Below are 17,979 nucleotides of genomic sequence, written 5' to 3' on the forward strand. Positions count from 1 at the left end.
GGCTTTAGCATCTTGTCAATGTGTGCGTTTGTCTTTCCTTGAAACCAATTCATCAAGTTTCCTTTCTAACAAGTCGGCGTCTAATCGGTGTTTGCACAGATATTGACCTTCTAAAAAGAGGACTGGTATGTCGTACCTATACAATTTAAAATAGCATTCGTTTCCTTGAGCAGCGATGTCGACTTCCTCCAACTGATAACGACCGGCGAAGCGTATACGCAGCTCGTTTTTTAAAACATCGCAAAGTGGACACGGGCTTTTTGTGTACAATGTTAATTTTGGCGGGGAGGATACCGGATGACACCTAAAAATCATACAAGCATGCTTCCTCCTTTGAGAGATTTCTTTTGCACCTTACAGTTCAATATAAAAATCAATCAAACTGCCAAGGAAAAAGAATTTATTTCCATATATTAACATAATAACACAGTAAAGGATACAACGAGACATATTTGGGCTTTGAGCAACAATAAAAAGTATGTAGTAAAAATATACAATAAGAAAATATATTTTTGTATATTTTTAAGTATTTTTCCATATATTTCGTGGTCGCGTTTAGCAGACATTTCATACGTATGTACATCTATCGTAGAAAAATGTAAAATACTATTTTATATAACAATCTTATTTGTAAAAACTTACAAATGAGAAAAGCTATGAAGCTTTTCGTCTACAATATTGTTTCAACAGTTTCAGGGTGTAAGGATAATTGTTTCTTTTTATCACGCTTCATATTATCGATGATAAAGATAGATCGCCCGGTTCGCGCATACTGTAAATGGCAGCCATTGATGATTTGCGAACTTACAGTTTCTCAATCAGGATTGACGATGCACCGCCGCCCCCGTTGCAAATTGACGCAACGCCTTTTTCCCCGGCCTTGAGAGCGTGCACCAAGTGCACTACGATACGTGCTCCTGACATGCTGCAAGATTTATATTAATTTTTTTTTAATACACGTTAAGGCACTCGAAATAATGAAACGTATTCAAATAAAACAGAACAAATCAAATGAGACACGAGAACGCTACATTTTCGGTCCGAGCAAGATGTGAGTGGCCCAATAATTTTAATTTAATATGTGAATTACCATTTGAATTTACATATTGAAAGTATTGGGCTATCCACATCTTGCTCGGGCCCAAAACTAGACAGCATCATCAATCTAAAAGAAGGTGCGTTTTACTTTTTGCATTGAGAAACACACATTTAGAAACAGGATCAGTCTAACGTCTAGTGCCTTCAGTTTACGTGCTTCTCAGTGCAAAAATTAATCACTCTTTATCACATTCTTTTATACCAATGACACAGTCAAATGTCAATGTTGTAAAGAAAGTTGAGAGTTCGTAAACTTGACAAGGACGAAAACGTCTGCTACGTATCGTGATTTGAAAAAAAAAAAGGATAATTTATAGTCAGTTGTGTCGAGTACCTATTTTTCTGCAAATAACTTACCCTATGGGATGGCCTAGCGAAACGGCACCACCATGGACGTTCACCTTGGCAGGATCAATGTCGAGTAATTTCTGATTTGCCACGACCACCACGCTAAATGCCTCATTGATCTCCCACAGAGCTACGTCGTTTTTATTAACTCCGGCGTTTTGAAGCAGCTAATGGCGTATAAGTAAAAACATGTAGTATCGTTCCTATTCTAGAAAGTCTCCAGCAAGTTATACATCAGTGAGCGACTTACCGGTGGCACAGCGAAAGCCGGTGCAATCGGAAAATCTATAGGATCCGTTGCCGCGTCCTGAAAAGCGACAACTCTAGCCAGAGGCTTCAGGTTCAGTCTTTGAGCAGCGTCGCTCGTCATTAAGACCAAAGCAGCGGCGCCATCATTTAGGGTGGATGCATTTCCGGCCGTCACAGTACCATTCTCTTTCTGCACAAGTGCGAATGCACATGCGAGGGCAAGACAAAGGTTTACAAGTGTGAATAAATGAGCGGTCAGAGCATCCACCTTACCTGGAAAACTGTGCTCAGTTTGCCAAACTTGTCAAAGTTGACTCTCTTATATTCCTCGTCCTCGGTAACACTGACGTCTGGTTTGCCCTTCTTCTGAGGCACACCGACGGATACGAGTTCATCTTTGAACACGTTATTCTCATAAGCCGCCGCGCTGCGTTTGTAACTGCCGATAGCATATTCGTCCTGTTGCTGACGAGTGATGCTAAGCTTCTTGGCCGTGTTCTCGGCGCAATTGCCCATATGACATTTGTTGTAAACATCAGTCAATCCATCAAACACAATGCCGTCCTGTTTAATTTTCTTAACATTAGTAACTTGTATTAATATGCACATTTTCTGGTCCGTATGCGGAAAAAAAACAAGTAGAAGCAGTATAACTCAACCTCGAGTTTTAGTCCACCGTAAGACGTTTCGCCACGCGCTAAATAATATGGCACATTAGACATAGATTCCATACCACCGGCTAGAACGATCTCCTGATGGCCGCACTGCAACGATTGAGACGCCAGCATGACACTTTTCATGCCACTCGCGCAAACCTTGTTCACTGTTGTGCATATCGTCGACTTCGGGAGACCTGACGGCAAAGACAATTAATCTTATCGACGCAACCAGCAAAATAGCTATGAAACTCCAACGCGTAACTTCACGGGCAAATTTTCTGCTACTCGTTCTCTCATTGTTATTGGAAAGATTTGTAAAATACGATTATCAACTGCGACAAGAATATACTTTCTCAAGACCTGCGAATAATGCAGCCTGTCGCGCTGGTGCTTGACCCAAGAAACCCTGACAGACATTGCCCATATATACCTCTTTAACTTGTTCCTTGGTGACGCCAGCTCTTTCGATAGCTGCCTAAGGGAATAACGTGAGTCAGTCGTAACTGACAACGCTTATAATTGACGGTTGACGAGAGTGTCTGTGTCAGATTCTTACCTGCACAGCTACCGCACCAAGCTTAGTGGCCGACACGCTTGATAGAGATCCAAGGAACGAGCCCATTGGAGTGCGTACAGCACTGACTATCACGACGTCATTTAATTTCACCTTGGAGCTGTACAAACGTCTGCCCATGAAATTCATCTGGGGAAAGAAAAGAGAACATTATTTTTCCCACGTGATTTCACTTGAAAACTCAGAGGCTTAAACTTCGACAAAATCGTATTTTCTAAAAATTCTAAAAGCGCGTATCAAAATGTATACAACTCGTATTCGGTTAAGAAGTAACAAGTCATTTTGTCTGACAATGTACTAATGCAATGCAAAGTAGATTGCGTGCACAATATGCTTCGTAACTGCACTTGGAAAAATATTAAACGTACGTCAAGAAGCACGTAGTTTGAAATATATTTTGTAATTAACCAATTGTAACTTACTTTAGCCAGTTTCATTGCCGTCTCCATGATAAACAATTATATTTATTTAAAAAAGGGTATCCTATTGTGCAGCCCACTATCTCGGCTCTGTCAACGCAAAATGGTGTCTCTCAATTGGTTATGTATTATCGCATTTAACCTTTGCCCACTTGGCACGCGAGTATTCATATTTATGACACTCCCTAATCCTACATTCCTCGGAAAGACCATATCTTTATTGCTCCACTTCTCGTTTTTCAAGGTCGATAAATGCCTTTTAATATTGTTGCGCGTCAAGTATCGAGTATTCGGGTCTGTTCGTTGAAATCTGTCCCGGTCTTCTCTCTCCTTCTCTCCAACGCTTAAACGGACCAAGTGGACGGAGTGGACCATCGTGGACACAGGCCTTTACATATATGTTTCCACGAGGCAGAGTTTTAAGTGCAAGAGGTGCGAAAGTGCAGAATCACTCCAGCATCCCCTTAATGCGTTCCCAAACTCATCGAGAAAAGATGTTCAATCTCGCCGTTCGCGCGACCTTCCTAGCCTACATATATATACATATTGTGCGTATACGTTTTGTGCCGCGCTCGGGGGAAGTTAAGAAAATCTTATTAGACAGAAAAGAAGAAATGACCCTCGTGCATTTTGGTATTGTTCGATAGACCGAGTCGTCGCTTGCTCGTCGCTTGCACGTCGCGTGCTCAACAATCGAGAGCGATCTCCCATTACAGACATTACAGTCAGCTGAGCGACGTCGCTCTCCGCGAGTTGACGGAGGGTCGATGTTCGTCCGCACAGTGCGGTCTCGTTGCGGGTAAGAATCTGACGGCGCGAAGATGAACATCGAGGAGAGGAGGCTCAGGACGTTCCGCGAATGGCCGGCGAACGCCGCGGTCGATCCTGTGCGTCTCGCGAAAGCGGGATTTTACTACTCCGGGCACGTCCAGGAGGTGCAATGTTTCCTATGCGGTGCCAAGATCTCCGACTGGAACTACGGTGACCAGGCCATGGGCCGTCATCGGCAGAAGTCGCCCAGCTGTCCCTTCGTCCTCTCTCCGTCCAGCACCTGCAACGTACCGCTGGTGCCGGCTACGGTTGGCAGTGCCGCCGCGGAATCGACGGCTCGTCGCCAGTCGTCGGACTCGCGGCAGTCCGTCAGTGTTCAATGCGATGGCGCGAGCGCGCCGCCGTTGCGGCCGCTCGACTTTGCCAAGGAGTACGTTACCTTCGCGAAAAGGCTGCAGTCATTTAAAAACTGGCCGATAACCAATATTGTCCATCCGGAGAAGCTGGCCATGGCGGGATTTTATTATCTTCAGAAGGAAGACATGGTAAAAACGAGTTATTCTGCTGTATCTACGTATCGTAAGGGTGATATTGAAGGAGAGAGTCTCTTCCTCGTCGTTTGATAACTTTCTTCAGGCCTGCGTCCGCGATCCAAGAGCCTGCGTCCAGGTTCGCGTACCGAGAAATGTATAGCCAATCGATTTGCAGCGTTTGCGGACCAGCTGCGAGTTGACTGGCTACGCATTTCTCGGAACTAGAACTTGGATCAAGCTCCAGCGTCGTGGACAACTGGTGCTCGACTCTTGAATTCATTCGAGAGAGAAACGTATGCGAAAACCCTGCTCTCGCGGGCAAGTTGCGACTTCTCTGTGAGAGCAGAATTTTCGCATACGTTTCTCCTTCGAGTGAATTCAAGAATCGAACCCCCCCCAGGTCTTTACCAGTGCCAGATTTTAACTTACAGATTCGTGCTTTGCAGAAATACGCAATCTCGCAAAATTTCCACCAAAACGGAAGGGACTCCCCTTCGCTATTGCCGTTATAAGTTGTCCAAGTACTTGCAAAGTACGAGACTTTATATGTTATCTGACAATGTTTTATGCTTGCATAACACTTTGTACGAATAACAGGTGGAATGCGCATTTTGCAGAGGTATCCTAATGAATTGGAAACCTGGCGATACTCCGGATTGCGCTCACAGATTCAGTTTCCCTAATTGTGATTTCTATTTGAGACAGGACGTAGGAGATGGTATATTATTGTTTTAGTAATGCTTGAAACGCACGAATATTTCAATTTCGCTTCGACCAAACGTTGTCGATCCTGCACGCCGTCGATTACCAGTTGTGCTTTCATTTCGACAGATCTATTCGGAGTGGTCAGAGTCATGCCTGAGACTATGAAAACAAACTTGACGAAGTTAGGAATAGAGTCGCATAAGGCGCCCCAAAGACCAGAGTATGCGACATACGAAAGAAGATTGCAGACCTTTAGGGACTGGCCCGAAGATCTCATCCAAACCCCCGAGATGTTAGCTGAGGCTGGATTCTATTACGGCGGTCAGAATTATATTTATCTTTTTAAATTGTTAGACCACTCTCTCGCGAGACGTTCGTTCTGGTAACTGATGAACATTTGCGCAGGATACGCGGATCAAGTTAGATGCTTCCATTGCGATGGAGGACTACGAAATTGGCAACCAACGGATGACGTATGGATGGAACACGCGAAGTGGTTTGCAAATTGTGGTTTCATGAATCTTATCTTTGGACAGGAATTTCTCAAAGTTTGCATCAAGACCAGAGAGCCTTTGGATCTTTCGGTAATTGTCACATTTGCTTTTTTTTTAATGATTTCGTGAATTTTAATTGGATAACAATATATACACGCATTGTACACGTGTTTTACACACATTACGCAGTATGTAAGAGAGAAATGTTTTATACTACATATTTTCCGTAATTTCGTTGTGTATACACAGAGTTTCACTAGCCTGCCAGAAGAAAATAATACCACGGAATCTTCAACTGAACCCCTTTCCTCGACTTCACAACCTAACGAATCAGATGTGGTAACATCCTCCGCAGCTGTTGAAAAAGCTTTATCTGTCCCCCTGGTTGCACAATCTAAGGAACCAGATACATCTGTGATAGATGTAGAAACTCCAGTTTTATCTTCTCCCGCGGTTCCGCAATCTAGCAAACCGGATACGGCAGTAGGTGCCACAGAAGCTACTGTTGCATCTCTTCCGACAGTACTGTGTACTGTTAAACCCAGTGTACAACCCAGCGTATCAATAACAAATGCGGCGGTCGAGGAGCTCTTAGAGACCGCTCCAGCCAAGGCAAGTGGAAGTCGTCGAGGTTCCATTAAAATTAGAAAAATTTATGCAATTTATACTTTTATCTCAAACTCCGTGTCGAACAAAGCAGTATCGATGGAAACGTTGACGGCGAAAATCTTTGCCGGTGATTTGGACATGTAACTCCCGTATCTCTAATTATATGATTTTAAATGTAGGCTGCTCTCGAAATTGGGCTACACGTAGGTAGAGTAAAGAGAGCTCTGAAGAAAAGAATGGAGAGCGTTGGCAAACCGTACACGGATGTTGTACAACTCATACAAGATGTTCTATACGATCAAGTTATGGAAGAGGATAATAGGTATGCCAAGCGCGGAGCACGCGGCACGTTGCAAGTGATCGGAGATAATTGGATCGTTGAGGCACCACTGAGAATCGCGGTTTTTTTTCTCTCTCTTTAGGCTCGACGACACCACCTCTAACTCGCCAACCGCGGAATTGAATACCTTGTTTGACCAAGTGACTATGCAAATGACTAATAATTCCGCAAAGGAAAGTAGTACGCGAGAACCTGACGCAATTGAAAGGGACCCCGAGAAGAGGAAAACTGATAACGAATCAGATGATCTTAGTAAGTGACAGATAAATAATATCAAATATTATGACATATTTGGTATTATATGCGACCTATGGAACCAGCTAAACTTTTCTACGAATAGGTTTTATCAGTATCACGCACTATCACGGCTTAGGATACATTCTTTCAGGCATGTTATCAAACCTATCCCTGGAATTAACTGATACAATTTCTTCATACAACATTCTTTTGTTTGAAAGATATCTTCCCCCCTTTATCCCCCTCTCTCTCTCTCTTTCTCTCTCGTGCTCTCTACATCATAAGTATACATAATCTGATTTCTTAGAAAGAATGTGCGCGCGCGCGCACGCACGCCGTATTAAACAGTTGCTTTCTTTCAGTATCTTTGCGGGAGGAAAACAGAAAATTGAAGGAGGCTCGTTTATGCAAAGTCTGTATGGATCACGAACTAGCCGTAGTATTTTTACCTTGTGGGCATTTAGGAACGTGCAACTACTGCGCACCGGCTCTCTCGAACTGTCCGTTATGTAGATTGAGGATTCGTGCTTACGTCCGTGTTTTCTTGTCCTAAATTAGGTTGTACATGCAAATCTAGCGCCGGGTTGTGCGCGATTCATGGTTCGAGATTGGCAGCTCGCTATGTGTGTATGAGAATCGCACGGGACGGCGGAACAGTCTTCGACGAAGTCAAAAGACGCGAATTGTTACGCGTTAGACAGATTTGTGGTAATTCGCGTACACCAGAAATCGCTAACAGGATGTGAAGCATCTGTAACGGCAAACTAAATTTCATGAAATCTACTATCGCAAATAATGAATGACAAATGACAAATCATGAATCGCACATAATTCGGCGCTAGCTCAAGATAGGCCTCTCTAAAAATGTGACGTAGATCAGGCGAAAGCTAAAGAATCGAATTTGAGCCATTCTTTCATTTATTTATGTTATGTGTATTATGTTATATTTTACGTACAAATTGTTTTCTTATATTAATTTTATTTTTAAAACGACAATAACGTAACAATGCACGTTATTTCATTAAGTAAAACTATAAAAAGCGAAAAATAAAGAAACAATAGTTGCAATTGATTACATAGATACTCGACGCTATCGACCTACAATAATTGTTATATGTGCATTATCAACAGTTTTTATAGACTTACAGATAAATGCCATTATTATCGTTGTTAACTTTGCAAAGTGTTACTCTAATATTGTATTAAGATTGTTGGCTCGGAGATAGAACTGCTATATTATTTACATCAATATCTTCGTACGTTAAATGTATAATCGAAAGATATAACCCAGTCGATAAAAAGTGCCAGTTGATATTGTTTATTTAAGCATAGTTAAGATGATACGAGGTGTGAATCAATGTCTTTCTTCGAGGTTATTAAAATTTAAATGGTGTTACTTAAAGCAAGTTTATCAGAGCACGTACAAAAGAGGCGCTTAATACGGTCGATACCGCCCCACGTTGCGTCGTGATAAAGTATATGTGTGTGTATATACTCTCCCACTGATAATATACATCGCAGATAAAATAGCCAAAGCTATAGAAATCAGTACTGCGTTTGTCGAGGGTGAGTAGAAACGAGCGATTGAATTTTTGGACAACTGTCAATTCGATCGTTTTAAGGACGTACGATATCAGAAGTAATATGTACAGCCTCGTACTAATTTCTAGTCCTATCGTTAGCACCGCAAGCTTCAAAAGAGCGAGCTTGGCCGGAATCGTACCAAAGAAAGAAATGAAGAATCAAGTGTCTTCGTACTCGTACAATTTCATTTCGAACGCCGGCGCAGGATGGAAATTAATATAAATGTGATAATCGTGGTGTTTACCTGAGTAAGACCCGGTTTCACCAAACATCACTCAACTTTAATCTTGGTTTCATTCATGTTTGTCTCTTTCTAGAATGACACTTGGAAAGAGACAAAGAACGAATGGAGCTAAGCTTAAAGTTGAGCGACGTTGGCGAGACCGGGCCTAAGAGCACATAACTAGCAGTGTTTAGTATAGGCGAGCCGTTACGTAGGATATCGGAGAAAATATTTTATGTATAGCTGTACGATCGCATGTGGTACAGCAGCATAGAGATTCGTCGCGCAGTTGATGTCACGTGTAGTGTACACTTTTCAAAATATAAAAAATTTCTATACATATTCCCCCCCCGAGTGATTCTTTTTTTTCGTTTCAAGCGACGCGGTCGTCATCGACCGTAGAATTTTATCAAGTCGTATTCCGGACCCGATTACACCTCGACGCTCAAACACGTACTCAGATAACCGCACCGATTGCAGTCGGCGGTTTCCACTTACATTTCCTTCAATATCGCGCAATTCTCGCAATTGATATTAAACGAAACGTGTCTTTCCTAGTACGGAAGCTCTCAGCGTTAAATTTCTCTGTAAAAGTAAAATCAGATTTTTTTTAAATTATTTCTAAGATTCATATAAAAAATTTATAAGATCATTTTCCTCAATATCGCGCGATTTCCGCAATTGGCGTAAACATTTCCTTTAATATCGTTATATCGTCTCGCGGAAGCATAATCAGATTCTCCCTTGCGAGGAAAAAAAAATTACCACGTGCGCGGTCTACCTCTCGCGCTAGTCGTGCATTCGTTAGAAATGAAAAGTGAACAATTGAGCTGATGGCAGAGAACGATCCGTAAACGCTTAAGGTCTGGTATCGCCAACGTCGCATAACTTTAAGCTTAGCTTAATTAATTCTTTATCTCTTTCGGACTGTTACTTTAGAAAGAGACAAACGTGAATTAAACTAATTGCTAGATTAAAGTTAGACGACGTTTGGTGAAACCGAGCCTTTGGGCCAGTTCCACGAACATCGGTTAACTGCTAACCGACAGTTGATTGAATATCTGTCTCTTCTTAGATAATAAGATGGAAAAAGATGGGGAGTCGACTGAACCCCAGTCGACAGGTAACCGATGTTCATATTGTACTAAACACTGGCCCTAAGGGCCAGTTTCACAAACATCGGTTACCTGTTAGCTAGGGTTCAGTCGACTCCTTATCTTTTTCCGTCTTCGGGCCAGTTTCACAAACATCGGTTAACTGCTAACCGAAGATTAATCGATTCTCTGTCTCTGTTTAAATAATAAGATGGAAAAAGATAGGACGTTGACTGAACCCTAGTTAACAGTCAACCGATGTTTGTGAAACTGACCCTTATTATCTAAGAAGCGACAGAGAATCAATTAACCGTCGATTAGCGGTTTACCGATATCTGTGAAACTGGCCCTTATATCCGTCTTCAACTTACATTGTATCTTTTTCTAGTTTTACGAATTGGAAAAAGACAAGAAGTAATTTAAGCCGAGGTTAATCTGCATTGGTAGAAACGGGCATTGGTCGTAGACATGACCCAGCGAGAAACGATTCGTCGATCGATATCGATACGATGTCGATTCGGCTGGGTAAGGCAAGGCGGAGGGAAACGTAAGTCGTATACAACAGCGGCCTTTCACGACTTACAATTCTCTTATAGACGCATCGAATTCGTTGTGCACACGCTTATGCACTTATGCAAATGTGTGTGTGCTCCCCGCTTTAGCCCCCCTGTAGTTTTCGACCACCCTTCCGAAGGCAGGCCCTACGGACAGCTCGGCCAAGGTCGACGGACGGCCAATACCCGCGCTCCCCCCGCCTGCCCTTCGGTGACGTTCTGTCTCCCCACTAGCATGTCCTTCGGGAGAGCGACTCTGCGATTCGGCTTGCCTCGTAAAGACAGCCCTGACCGTTCTCGGGTTTTCCGCACGTGCCGGGGATGGCGGGGATTGGAATTTTACTTCCGTTTCCCTCTCCCTTCCTCTTTCTTTCTTCCCCCCCCCCCTCCTCCTCCTTCCATCCCCTTCAACGTCTTCCCTTTGTTCTGTTTCATCCAGATGAGGAATTTTACTACCAGGTTATTTCATCTCAGAGTCACCCTTTGCCCGTGACCTGTGGTCACGTACAGGTCGTGCGGTGTCGTGCAAAGTCTAGTCCTACTTCTCGCGGGCTTCTCGTCGTTCCGGCCGGTCAACAGGACTGCAAGTGACGTCTCATCTCCGTGAACAATGGAGGACACCCTGCGTAGTAGCAACCCCAATGGAAAGTAAGTGCAACAAAATACACCGGCGCTTACCGTGTACACGCGACCGTGTCGGCTACAAGTCGCGCATCGAATGCGGGGAAAAACAGTGGCGGACACTGCGGACAGTTTAGATAAGAGACATGCACGCGGTTCAGCTCCTCTCCCGCCACCGCCCTAGCCCCTGTTTCCCCTCCGTTAGGCTGATGGCAGACAACTATCCGTGAGCGCTTAAGACTGACGTAGTCGTAGACTTAAGGTAAGGCAGAGAAAAACGTAAGCCGTGGAACACGTGTTCCTTACGGCTTACGTTTTTCTCTGCCTTACCTTAAGTCTACGACTACGTCAGTCTTAAGCGCTTACGGATAGTTGTCTGCCATCAGCCTTACTCTGCCGTTCACGCTGATAAACCTTACAAGTAGTTGACACAATCTTTGCGAAGAATCGATCCGTCGTCCGTGTCGTCATTCGATCGTCTCTCCTTCGCCCTATACCTCCCATACAGCACCGAAGCTTTCAGAAACATATCAGAAACATTGCAACAATGTTTCTGAAAGCTTTTAGTCGCTGAATCCGAATCTGGCCCCCGTTTTCCTCCCATCACGTCAGAATTTTTAGATACCCAATAGAAGACCCATTTTTGGTCTTAAGCAAAAAAACGGAAAAATTCAAGTTTGCCCCTAGGCATTTTGTAACTGATAGAGTAAAGGGTATCATGACACATGTTTACTACTCAGTTTTTCATGCTGATTTCAAGAATGATCGGAAATTTTCAATCACGTTCCGTTTTGAAGATTATTAGCGGTAAAGTTGGAAATACGGTGTTTTCGGATGTTTTACATTACTTCTTCCTTTTATGAGGAATATTATCTGTTATTGAGGTTGACTAGAGTTTGCCGCTGTTTTTTTATTTACTTTTCGTTTAGTTTCGCTGACTCACCTTTTCGGTTAACAGTCAGAGCTCGCGAGAAACGGTCTCAGGGTGGAGTCCCATGGAGCGGAATACGCGGAAGCGGAATCAGCGGATCGCCAATCACAAAACCGTTTCGACGGAATTTTTGAAAGGGCTCTATCAGAATAATCTTGCGATTGGCGATCCGCTGATTCCGCTTCCGCGTATTCCGCTTTATGGGACTCCACCCTCAATCGAGCGAAAGTCGCGAACCTGTGTTCATCTTACTCACGATCGCGAAAGCAGCACTCGTATCACTTTTCATTTTTGTGCTTTTTTTGGTAATTAAATATACCGCTGAAAATAAGTAGTATTTTCCCGTTTTTTTTGCTCAAGATAAAAAATGGGTCATATCTAAAAATTCTGACGTGTTGGGAGAAAACGGAGGCCAGATTCGAATTCAGCGACCAAAATTGCATAAAGTGCACTTGGTTTCATTCCATTAACATGACCCTTGTAGACCTGTGTAATTTGCGAAGCACGCGCTCACGTCACGCGCCTGGCGCCGCGCTGTGTCGGGTGTCCTTGCTCTTTCTCTCTCTCGTACAAAGGCGGCACGGCTTGGTACGCGCGAAACACACCCTTCCCTCGCCCCGTTCTACTCTCCTGCCTGATAACCGTCCGCATTCATCCATTTATCTCTCATTCTTCCGTCCTCTTTCTCTCTTTCGCTTGTCGCGTCTACTGCCGCCGGCCGGCCGGATGGAATTTTTCCTCGCCAAGATCATCCCCGAGATTACTCTCGAACGTGATCGTCCTTGCCGCGACTCGATTCCGCGAAGGGTGGCAGATGGAAGGCTTCGAGGGGGGGGGGGATATCGTCCGCTATCGTTATATTTTAGGGCAGCTGGCTGCCCGGCTAAGAACGGATCGATCCGGAGGGATTGGTTGCAAATCCTTGTCAAAAGAATCGCCGGTTTATTCCGTGCATGTGACACGCATGAACGTATGTAGGATACTACGGCCGGATGTGGCCGCTGTACCGTTCAAACCCGAAACCCAAAAACCACTCGGGCAGAGCACGAAGCTCGTACAGCGACGGCACTTGTCGTTCATTCACTAAAAGTGATGAATAAAGTCGCGGTGATGTCATCATATGCGAGCCCTACGGCTTCCTCCTGCGCGCGCAAGAACGTAAACTGTTCTCGCTTGCCCTTTGAGCGCCGAGTACAATCCTCATTTTCCAAATTGTTCCGTGGCAATTTTAAGGTAATTGTTTCGCGACAGTAATGCTCAAAAGTTTTTTTCCAGACAGGAACCAGCACTCAATTATTACAATGATATATCGTGATACAATATTGTTCTAATCTAAAGAATGCACTTACGATCAATACATAATGCAAAATAGATTCGAGAGATTTATCTCTTACGCTACACTCATGTCCACTGCATAATTCTTCCCGTTTTTCAGTTTTAGCTGTTTATATTGTTGAAACGGAATTTTGATTTTTTTTCCAGTTATTCGTTTGCAAATGCAAATATTAATCAACTAGTAAGAATATTCTTAAAAGTCGCCAGCAGTAATTAACAGCATCAGTGATTTTTATTGACCGTATCTGGCAATTTTTATAATACAGAAAATTTATTGCGAAAAATATTAAGGACCTCAGCTAGGGTTTGAACCTGGACCTCCCTTCTCTCTAGACGGGCGTCTCAACCAATTCGACCACCGAGGCATATGATAATATTAGTCGCAATAACAGTATATAGATGTTGTTTACTAATCTAACCACGAATTACTATGTTCTCAAATAAAAGAAATTATTGCTAGTATTTCATGAAAATGTACAATTTTGTAAAAATTAGTACGAAACTTTATTAGTTCCAAATATTTGGGAAACAATAAAACTTAGAGAATTAAAACATCCGCTTATCTGTATAATATTATAAAAATTAACAATAGTGTTCCAATTCTAGCGTTTTCATGTTGATTTTTATAACACTTTTTAAATTTACGTAGAATTTCTTAGATTCTGGCAGTTATATTTAACTTTCTGATAGAATTTTGTAGAATTATTTCCGGCAGAAAAGTAATCCGACTTTCGCATATTTTGTCATGTTATAAGTGCAACAAACATACGACGTGCTGGAGAAAATCTATTGCTGCCAGGCTGCAGTACGTTATCGTGATTTTCAATCCTCGGAAGGAATTTGTCGTGTCGATTATGATTAAAAAGATTATTTATGAACAATACAATCTGCGTCAACGTAGCAACTTTGCCATTAAGCATCCTGCCAAATATTTGTTAAATTATATCAATAATTATCAGACCGGTATTCAGGCGCGCCGAAAAAGATTTCTAAGGTTTAGAATACTCTCAAATAGCTTCCATTTTGCAATCTTAACGGCAAATTGTGATGCTGTTGACATAAAACCGTTAGCTCAAAAAGCTACACTGACAATCAGTGTACGGGGAAACTATTATTCTTCGTTCTTGTGCTCGAACAAAGGTCATTTTTCCGAAGATCTTTTTTTTTATCGTGTAAGCGTTACGGTTGCGATAATGGATAAAGAGAAAGCTATTGTCAACGTATCTTATTTTGACAATGTTCTGTATTTCAAATATTTAAAAGGCTGTTTGGAGCACCAATCATTTATCAAGTGTCAGGTTCGTTCTATTGTGTCTACGGACCCATTTTTCCTTTGTGACAGCGATTAGGAAATCGTCTGATAGGACTACCAGTCCGTGTGAGCACTACATGTATTTGTCGATGTAACTATGTGTATACGTTTAAAGCGGAATTTTCGAAATTACTGGAAGCCTCTGCCCTCACTAAAAATTTCCGACTTCCGACTTCCGCTTTTCTCTTTTCATTATCGAGAAATAAAATGACCTCTGCAGCGAACGCTTTTTTTTTTAGTAAAACTTTTAATTCAGTTGCAGCTCTAATTTGGTTTGCATGGAACTGACTGGCAATTATTAATCATTGTCTATGTATTATCGCCATTAAGGAGAGTGATTTTGCACCTTTTGCTCCTAGAACTGTTAATGCATGAAGACTAGTTTCCACTAATTGGATTAAATCAGAGAACAGCACGGTGTCGCTAAAATTAAGTTTAGAAGTCTAACAAGAAAACTATTCATTTGAATAAGTTATAGATGTAAATGTAAATACTTTTTATTGATTCCCCTTAGGGTTACAAGGCGTTTTTGAGGGAGCGTGCCCAAATCTCTTATAACACCTCTCTCTATATCCACTTCTCTATGTGGTGATCGAACGAAAAACCAACAATGTTTTGTTTGGTTTTGAACCCAGGTCTTCGGATTACCAGACCACCAGCGCAAAATCCTCTGCGCCACGATCGCCACGAATAAGTTATAGATATCGAATAGATTTTTTGTTAGACTTCTAAACTGTTTATATAGATGAGTAAAAAATTTTCCAGACAGATTTAAATTAATTATTAATTATTACCCATCCGTTAGGCCCGCTCAAGTGTATTTCTCAATAAAATTTGAATAAGCGAACCACTATCAAGTGATTTTGCGTAATATTACATAATCCCTCACAGGAATCAGCGCTATTAATAGTACGTTACAAATAGATTCCGCTTAAAGAAGCGCTTACGGGTACTCTTATCGTTGCCGTAGATAATGTAATTCTTCCTCGTATTTCCGCGATTATTAAGAACTTTTGCATTGCGGAAAATTAAGTGGGAGAATATCATGTATTTATCGCGTAATAATTGTTCGCCGTAAACCGTAACGAGGTGGACGTCCGCGAATGAAATTGTCTCCACCGAGACACGGGGTTCGAAACGTTCCAACGGGAACAATAATTTTCGGATAAGAACGCCAGGATACAAATGCTGCGGAACAGCAGCTTCATATATGGATGCACGTTTTTTACCACCCAGATAATACAATATTTCGTGTAAGACCAAAGCAGAATCCATGTGCTAGCTACTGTTACCGTCCTCCTTGTGTGGTCCCGATAATAAAAACGTTTGGATACCATCGTCCTGTCACGGCTCGTTAGTCCTTTACATTCTTTCGAATTTGTGTTTATGTGATCCTTATCTAACAAAATTACCTTTTTAAAAAAAGGTACGAAAACGGCCAAGTATACGCGTAGAAAGAACAAATATGTAATGAGCAAAATTTTTGTTAAAAAAGTACTCAAATCTATCTTCTCTACAAAAAGGAATGATCTAAAAAAATTGCATCAAGTATAAAAATTGGATTAAAATTGGATGTTATTTATGCGAGCCTTATGAACTATGTTAATTTGCAAAAATATTCATTGAGTCAAACATTTGCTTGCACATTGTCGGCAAAATTGCCGATATACTTGTGACAATAATATTTGCGAAGCTGCCACCATTTTGCCAAAATATTGTCAAAATAAAAATTTTTTTCTTCGCATTTGTTGCCGCCGCAATTGCTGTAAAGTTGCTGTACTCAGTTTGCATATTTTTTGCTTGCAATATTGCATCAAACGAGGACTCGTCTTGTGGGCGACTTGCTCGCAACATTATTTTTTCATTAAATATCCAACGAAATGTTAACTGGACGTTTATCTCGAGCGTTTTGTGTTACTTCGCTTATCTCGGCACACTGTGCCTTCGTGGGTGATAAAATTCCGAATAAGAAATTTCCAGTGGATAGGAAAATTTCCGACGCGACGAAACAGGTATCGCGTTTATGTACCTATACGTGTCGGGGCTGTGGAATGCGTTTTTTGTATTGAAAAGGGAGCGAGAGTGGCGGTAAGAATGTGACGAATTTACTTTATGCACGTAAATCTGCAGAGTATATTTACCTGTTCAGTCATTTGTCATATTTTAACCGTCTGCCGCTACGTGACCGTCCTTCGTTTCCCTCGATAATCTACCCTTTTTAAGAGAGAAAAATTGTACCTTCTTTATCTGCCTTTTCCGCCCCTTATCCTGTCCCAGGTGGTCCCGCATACCAGACATTGAGAAAAAACGCCGGTGCAATCAACAAAGCTGAACTTGCAAAATGCATAGGGCCCGCTAATGGAGGCTACCTGTATGAAGGAATTTGTACCATAACTCACGTTTTGTCTCTCTTCTCCTTAGGATCATCTGTGAAATACCAAAGAGGACGGTAAAGAGCCGTTTATTTCCATTATCGCCAGCCACACGCAAGCAGGAAAAGTTTGGATTTTCACCTATGCGCCAGATTTCGAGCAAGACGCCGTACAGAGATTCGCCAAAGGTGACCGACCATGTGAATTATACGGATTATCGCTTCGAGAGCAAGAGACTGCATTCCTTCAGCGACTGGCTCGTGCCGTTTATGGAACCAAAGAAATTAGCTAAGGCTGGATTTTTCTATAACAAGAAGTATAATGGGGCGCAATGCTTCGCGTGCTCGCTTACGTTGTACAGCTGCCCAAAGGTCGACGACCCTATGTTGAGGCACCGACGTTGGTCCGGCAACTGCGCCTTCGTCCGTAACCTTCCTTGTGGAAACGTGCCGATTGGCGCCGATCCCACCACAATCCCCAAAATTCCAAAACGTAAGGGTGTTTGCGGCATTAAGTACATTCCGTGTTCCGGTCCGGACAACGATCTACAGAAGAAAGTTACGACCAGTTTACCAGTTCCGCCCGTGGAGAACAATATCGAAATGAAAAAGATGTACACAGCCAAATTCAACGACGTGCTGAGCCCGAAGATACCCACGTACGCTAGCTACGAACGGAGATTGGCCTCTTTCGCGACGTGGCCCAAAGCAGCGTGGTTCCAAGCAAAGGAGGACATGGCAGCCGCCGGTTTCTTCTTCTACGACGATCTGTTTGATACGCATTTCGATAAAACGATGTGTTTCTACTGCGAGGGAATCTTAAAGGAATGGTTACCGTCGGACGATCCTGTTGAAGAGCACGCCAGGTGGTTACCCAGATGCGAGTTCATCAAAAAGTTAATTGCGGAGAAAGACCTT

At 42.5% G+C, this 17,979-nt stretch overlaps 3 protein-coding genes across 3 annotated transcripts in view; 2 read left to right on the forward strand and 1 right to left on the reverse strand.

Moving 5' to 3' along the window:
- Positions 1-386: 386 nt before the first annotated feature.
- Positions 387-3,681, reverse strand: LOC105567057 (acetyl-CoA acetyltransferase, mitochondrial). The gene is made up of 8 exons (XM_012021591.1): positions 3,351-3,681; positions 2,911-3,057; positions 2,715-2,829; positions 2,355-2,548; positions 1,969-2,259; positions 1,697-1,885; positions 1,456-1,613; positions 387-925 (listed from the first exon to the last, which is right to left on the reverse strand). Exons 1-8 carry the CDS (start codon positions 3,375-3,377, stop codon positions 805-807), a joined length of 1,242 nt encoding a protein of 413 aa, XP_011876981.1. The 5' UTR covers positions 3,378-3,681; the 3' UTR covers positions 387-804.
- Positions 3,682-3,770: 89 nt separating this feature from the next.
- LOC105567055 (E3 ubiquitin-protein ligase XIAP-like) lies at positions 3,771-8,939 on the forward strand. The gene is made up of 8 exons (XM_012021590.1): positions 3,771-4,663; positions 5,249-5,369; positions 5,483-5,677; positions 5,762-5,940; positions 6,100-6,462; positions 6,639-6,781; positions 6,882-7,051; positions 7,399-8,939. Exons 1-8 carry the CDS (start codon positions 4,169-4,171, stop codon positions 7,587-7,589), a joined length of 1,857 nt encoding a protein of 618 aa, XP_011876980.1. The 5' UTR covers positions 3,771-4,168; the 3' UTR covers positions 7,590-8,939.
- A 1,942-nt stretch (positions 8,940-10,881) lies between these two features.
- Positions 10,882-17,979, forward strand: part of LOC105567084 (apoptosis 1 inhibitor-like) — a 9,861-nt gene continuing 2,763 nt past the window's right edge. Inside the window, exons 1-2 of the mRNA XM_012021638.1 lie at positions 10,882-11,139; positions 17,112-17,979. Of these exons, the coding sequence (XP_011877028.1) occupies positions 11,102-11,139; positions 17,112-17,979 (906 nt within the window). The 5' untranslated portion in view covers positions 10,882-11,101. The remainder of the gene's footprint in view (positions 11,140-17,111) is intronic.

Source organism: Vollenhovia emeryi, unplaced genomic scaffold (assembly GCF_000949405.1).
Source record: "Vollenhovia emeryi isolate VEMERY1.0 unplaced genomic scaffold, V.emery_V1.0 DF939141.1, whole genome shotgun sequence".
In the NCBI taxonomy this organism is placed as follows: Eukaryota; Metazoa; Arthropoda; class Insecta; order Hymenoptera; family Formicidae; genus Vollenhovia; species Vollenhovia emeryi.

What these genes read in the sequence shown, in the direction of transcription:
- LOC105567057 (XM_012021591.1), bottom strand. Translation starts at nt 3,377, where the DNA reads ATGGAGACGGCAATGAAACTGGCTAAA. An exon ending in TTGGTGCGGTAGCTGTGCAG is followed by an intron (nt 2,830 to 2,910) that starts GTAAGAATCTGA and finishes TTATTCCCTTAG; the next exon opens with GCAGCTATCGAAAGAGCTGG. An exon ending in ACGGTGGACTAAAACTCGAG is followed by an intron (nt 2,260 to 2,354) that starts GTTGAGTTATAC and finishes AAAATTAAACAG; the next exon opens with GACGGCATTGTGTTTGATGG.
- LOC105567055 (XM_012021590.1), top strand. Translation starts at nt 4,169, where the DNA reads ATGAACATCGAGGAGAGGAGGCTCAGGACGTTCCGCGAATGGCCGGCG. An exon ending in GGCTGGATTCTATTACGGCG is followed by an intron (nt 5,678 to 5,761) that starts GTCAGAATTATA and finishes ACATTTGCGCAG; the next exon opens with GATACGCGGATCAAGTTAGA. An exon ending in TAACGAATCAGATGATCTTA is followed by an intron (nt 7,052 to 7,398) that starts GTAAGTGACAGA and finishes GCTTTCTTTCAG; the next exon opens with TATCTTTGCGGGAGGAAAAC.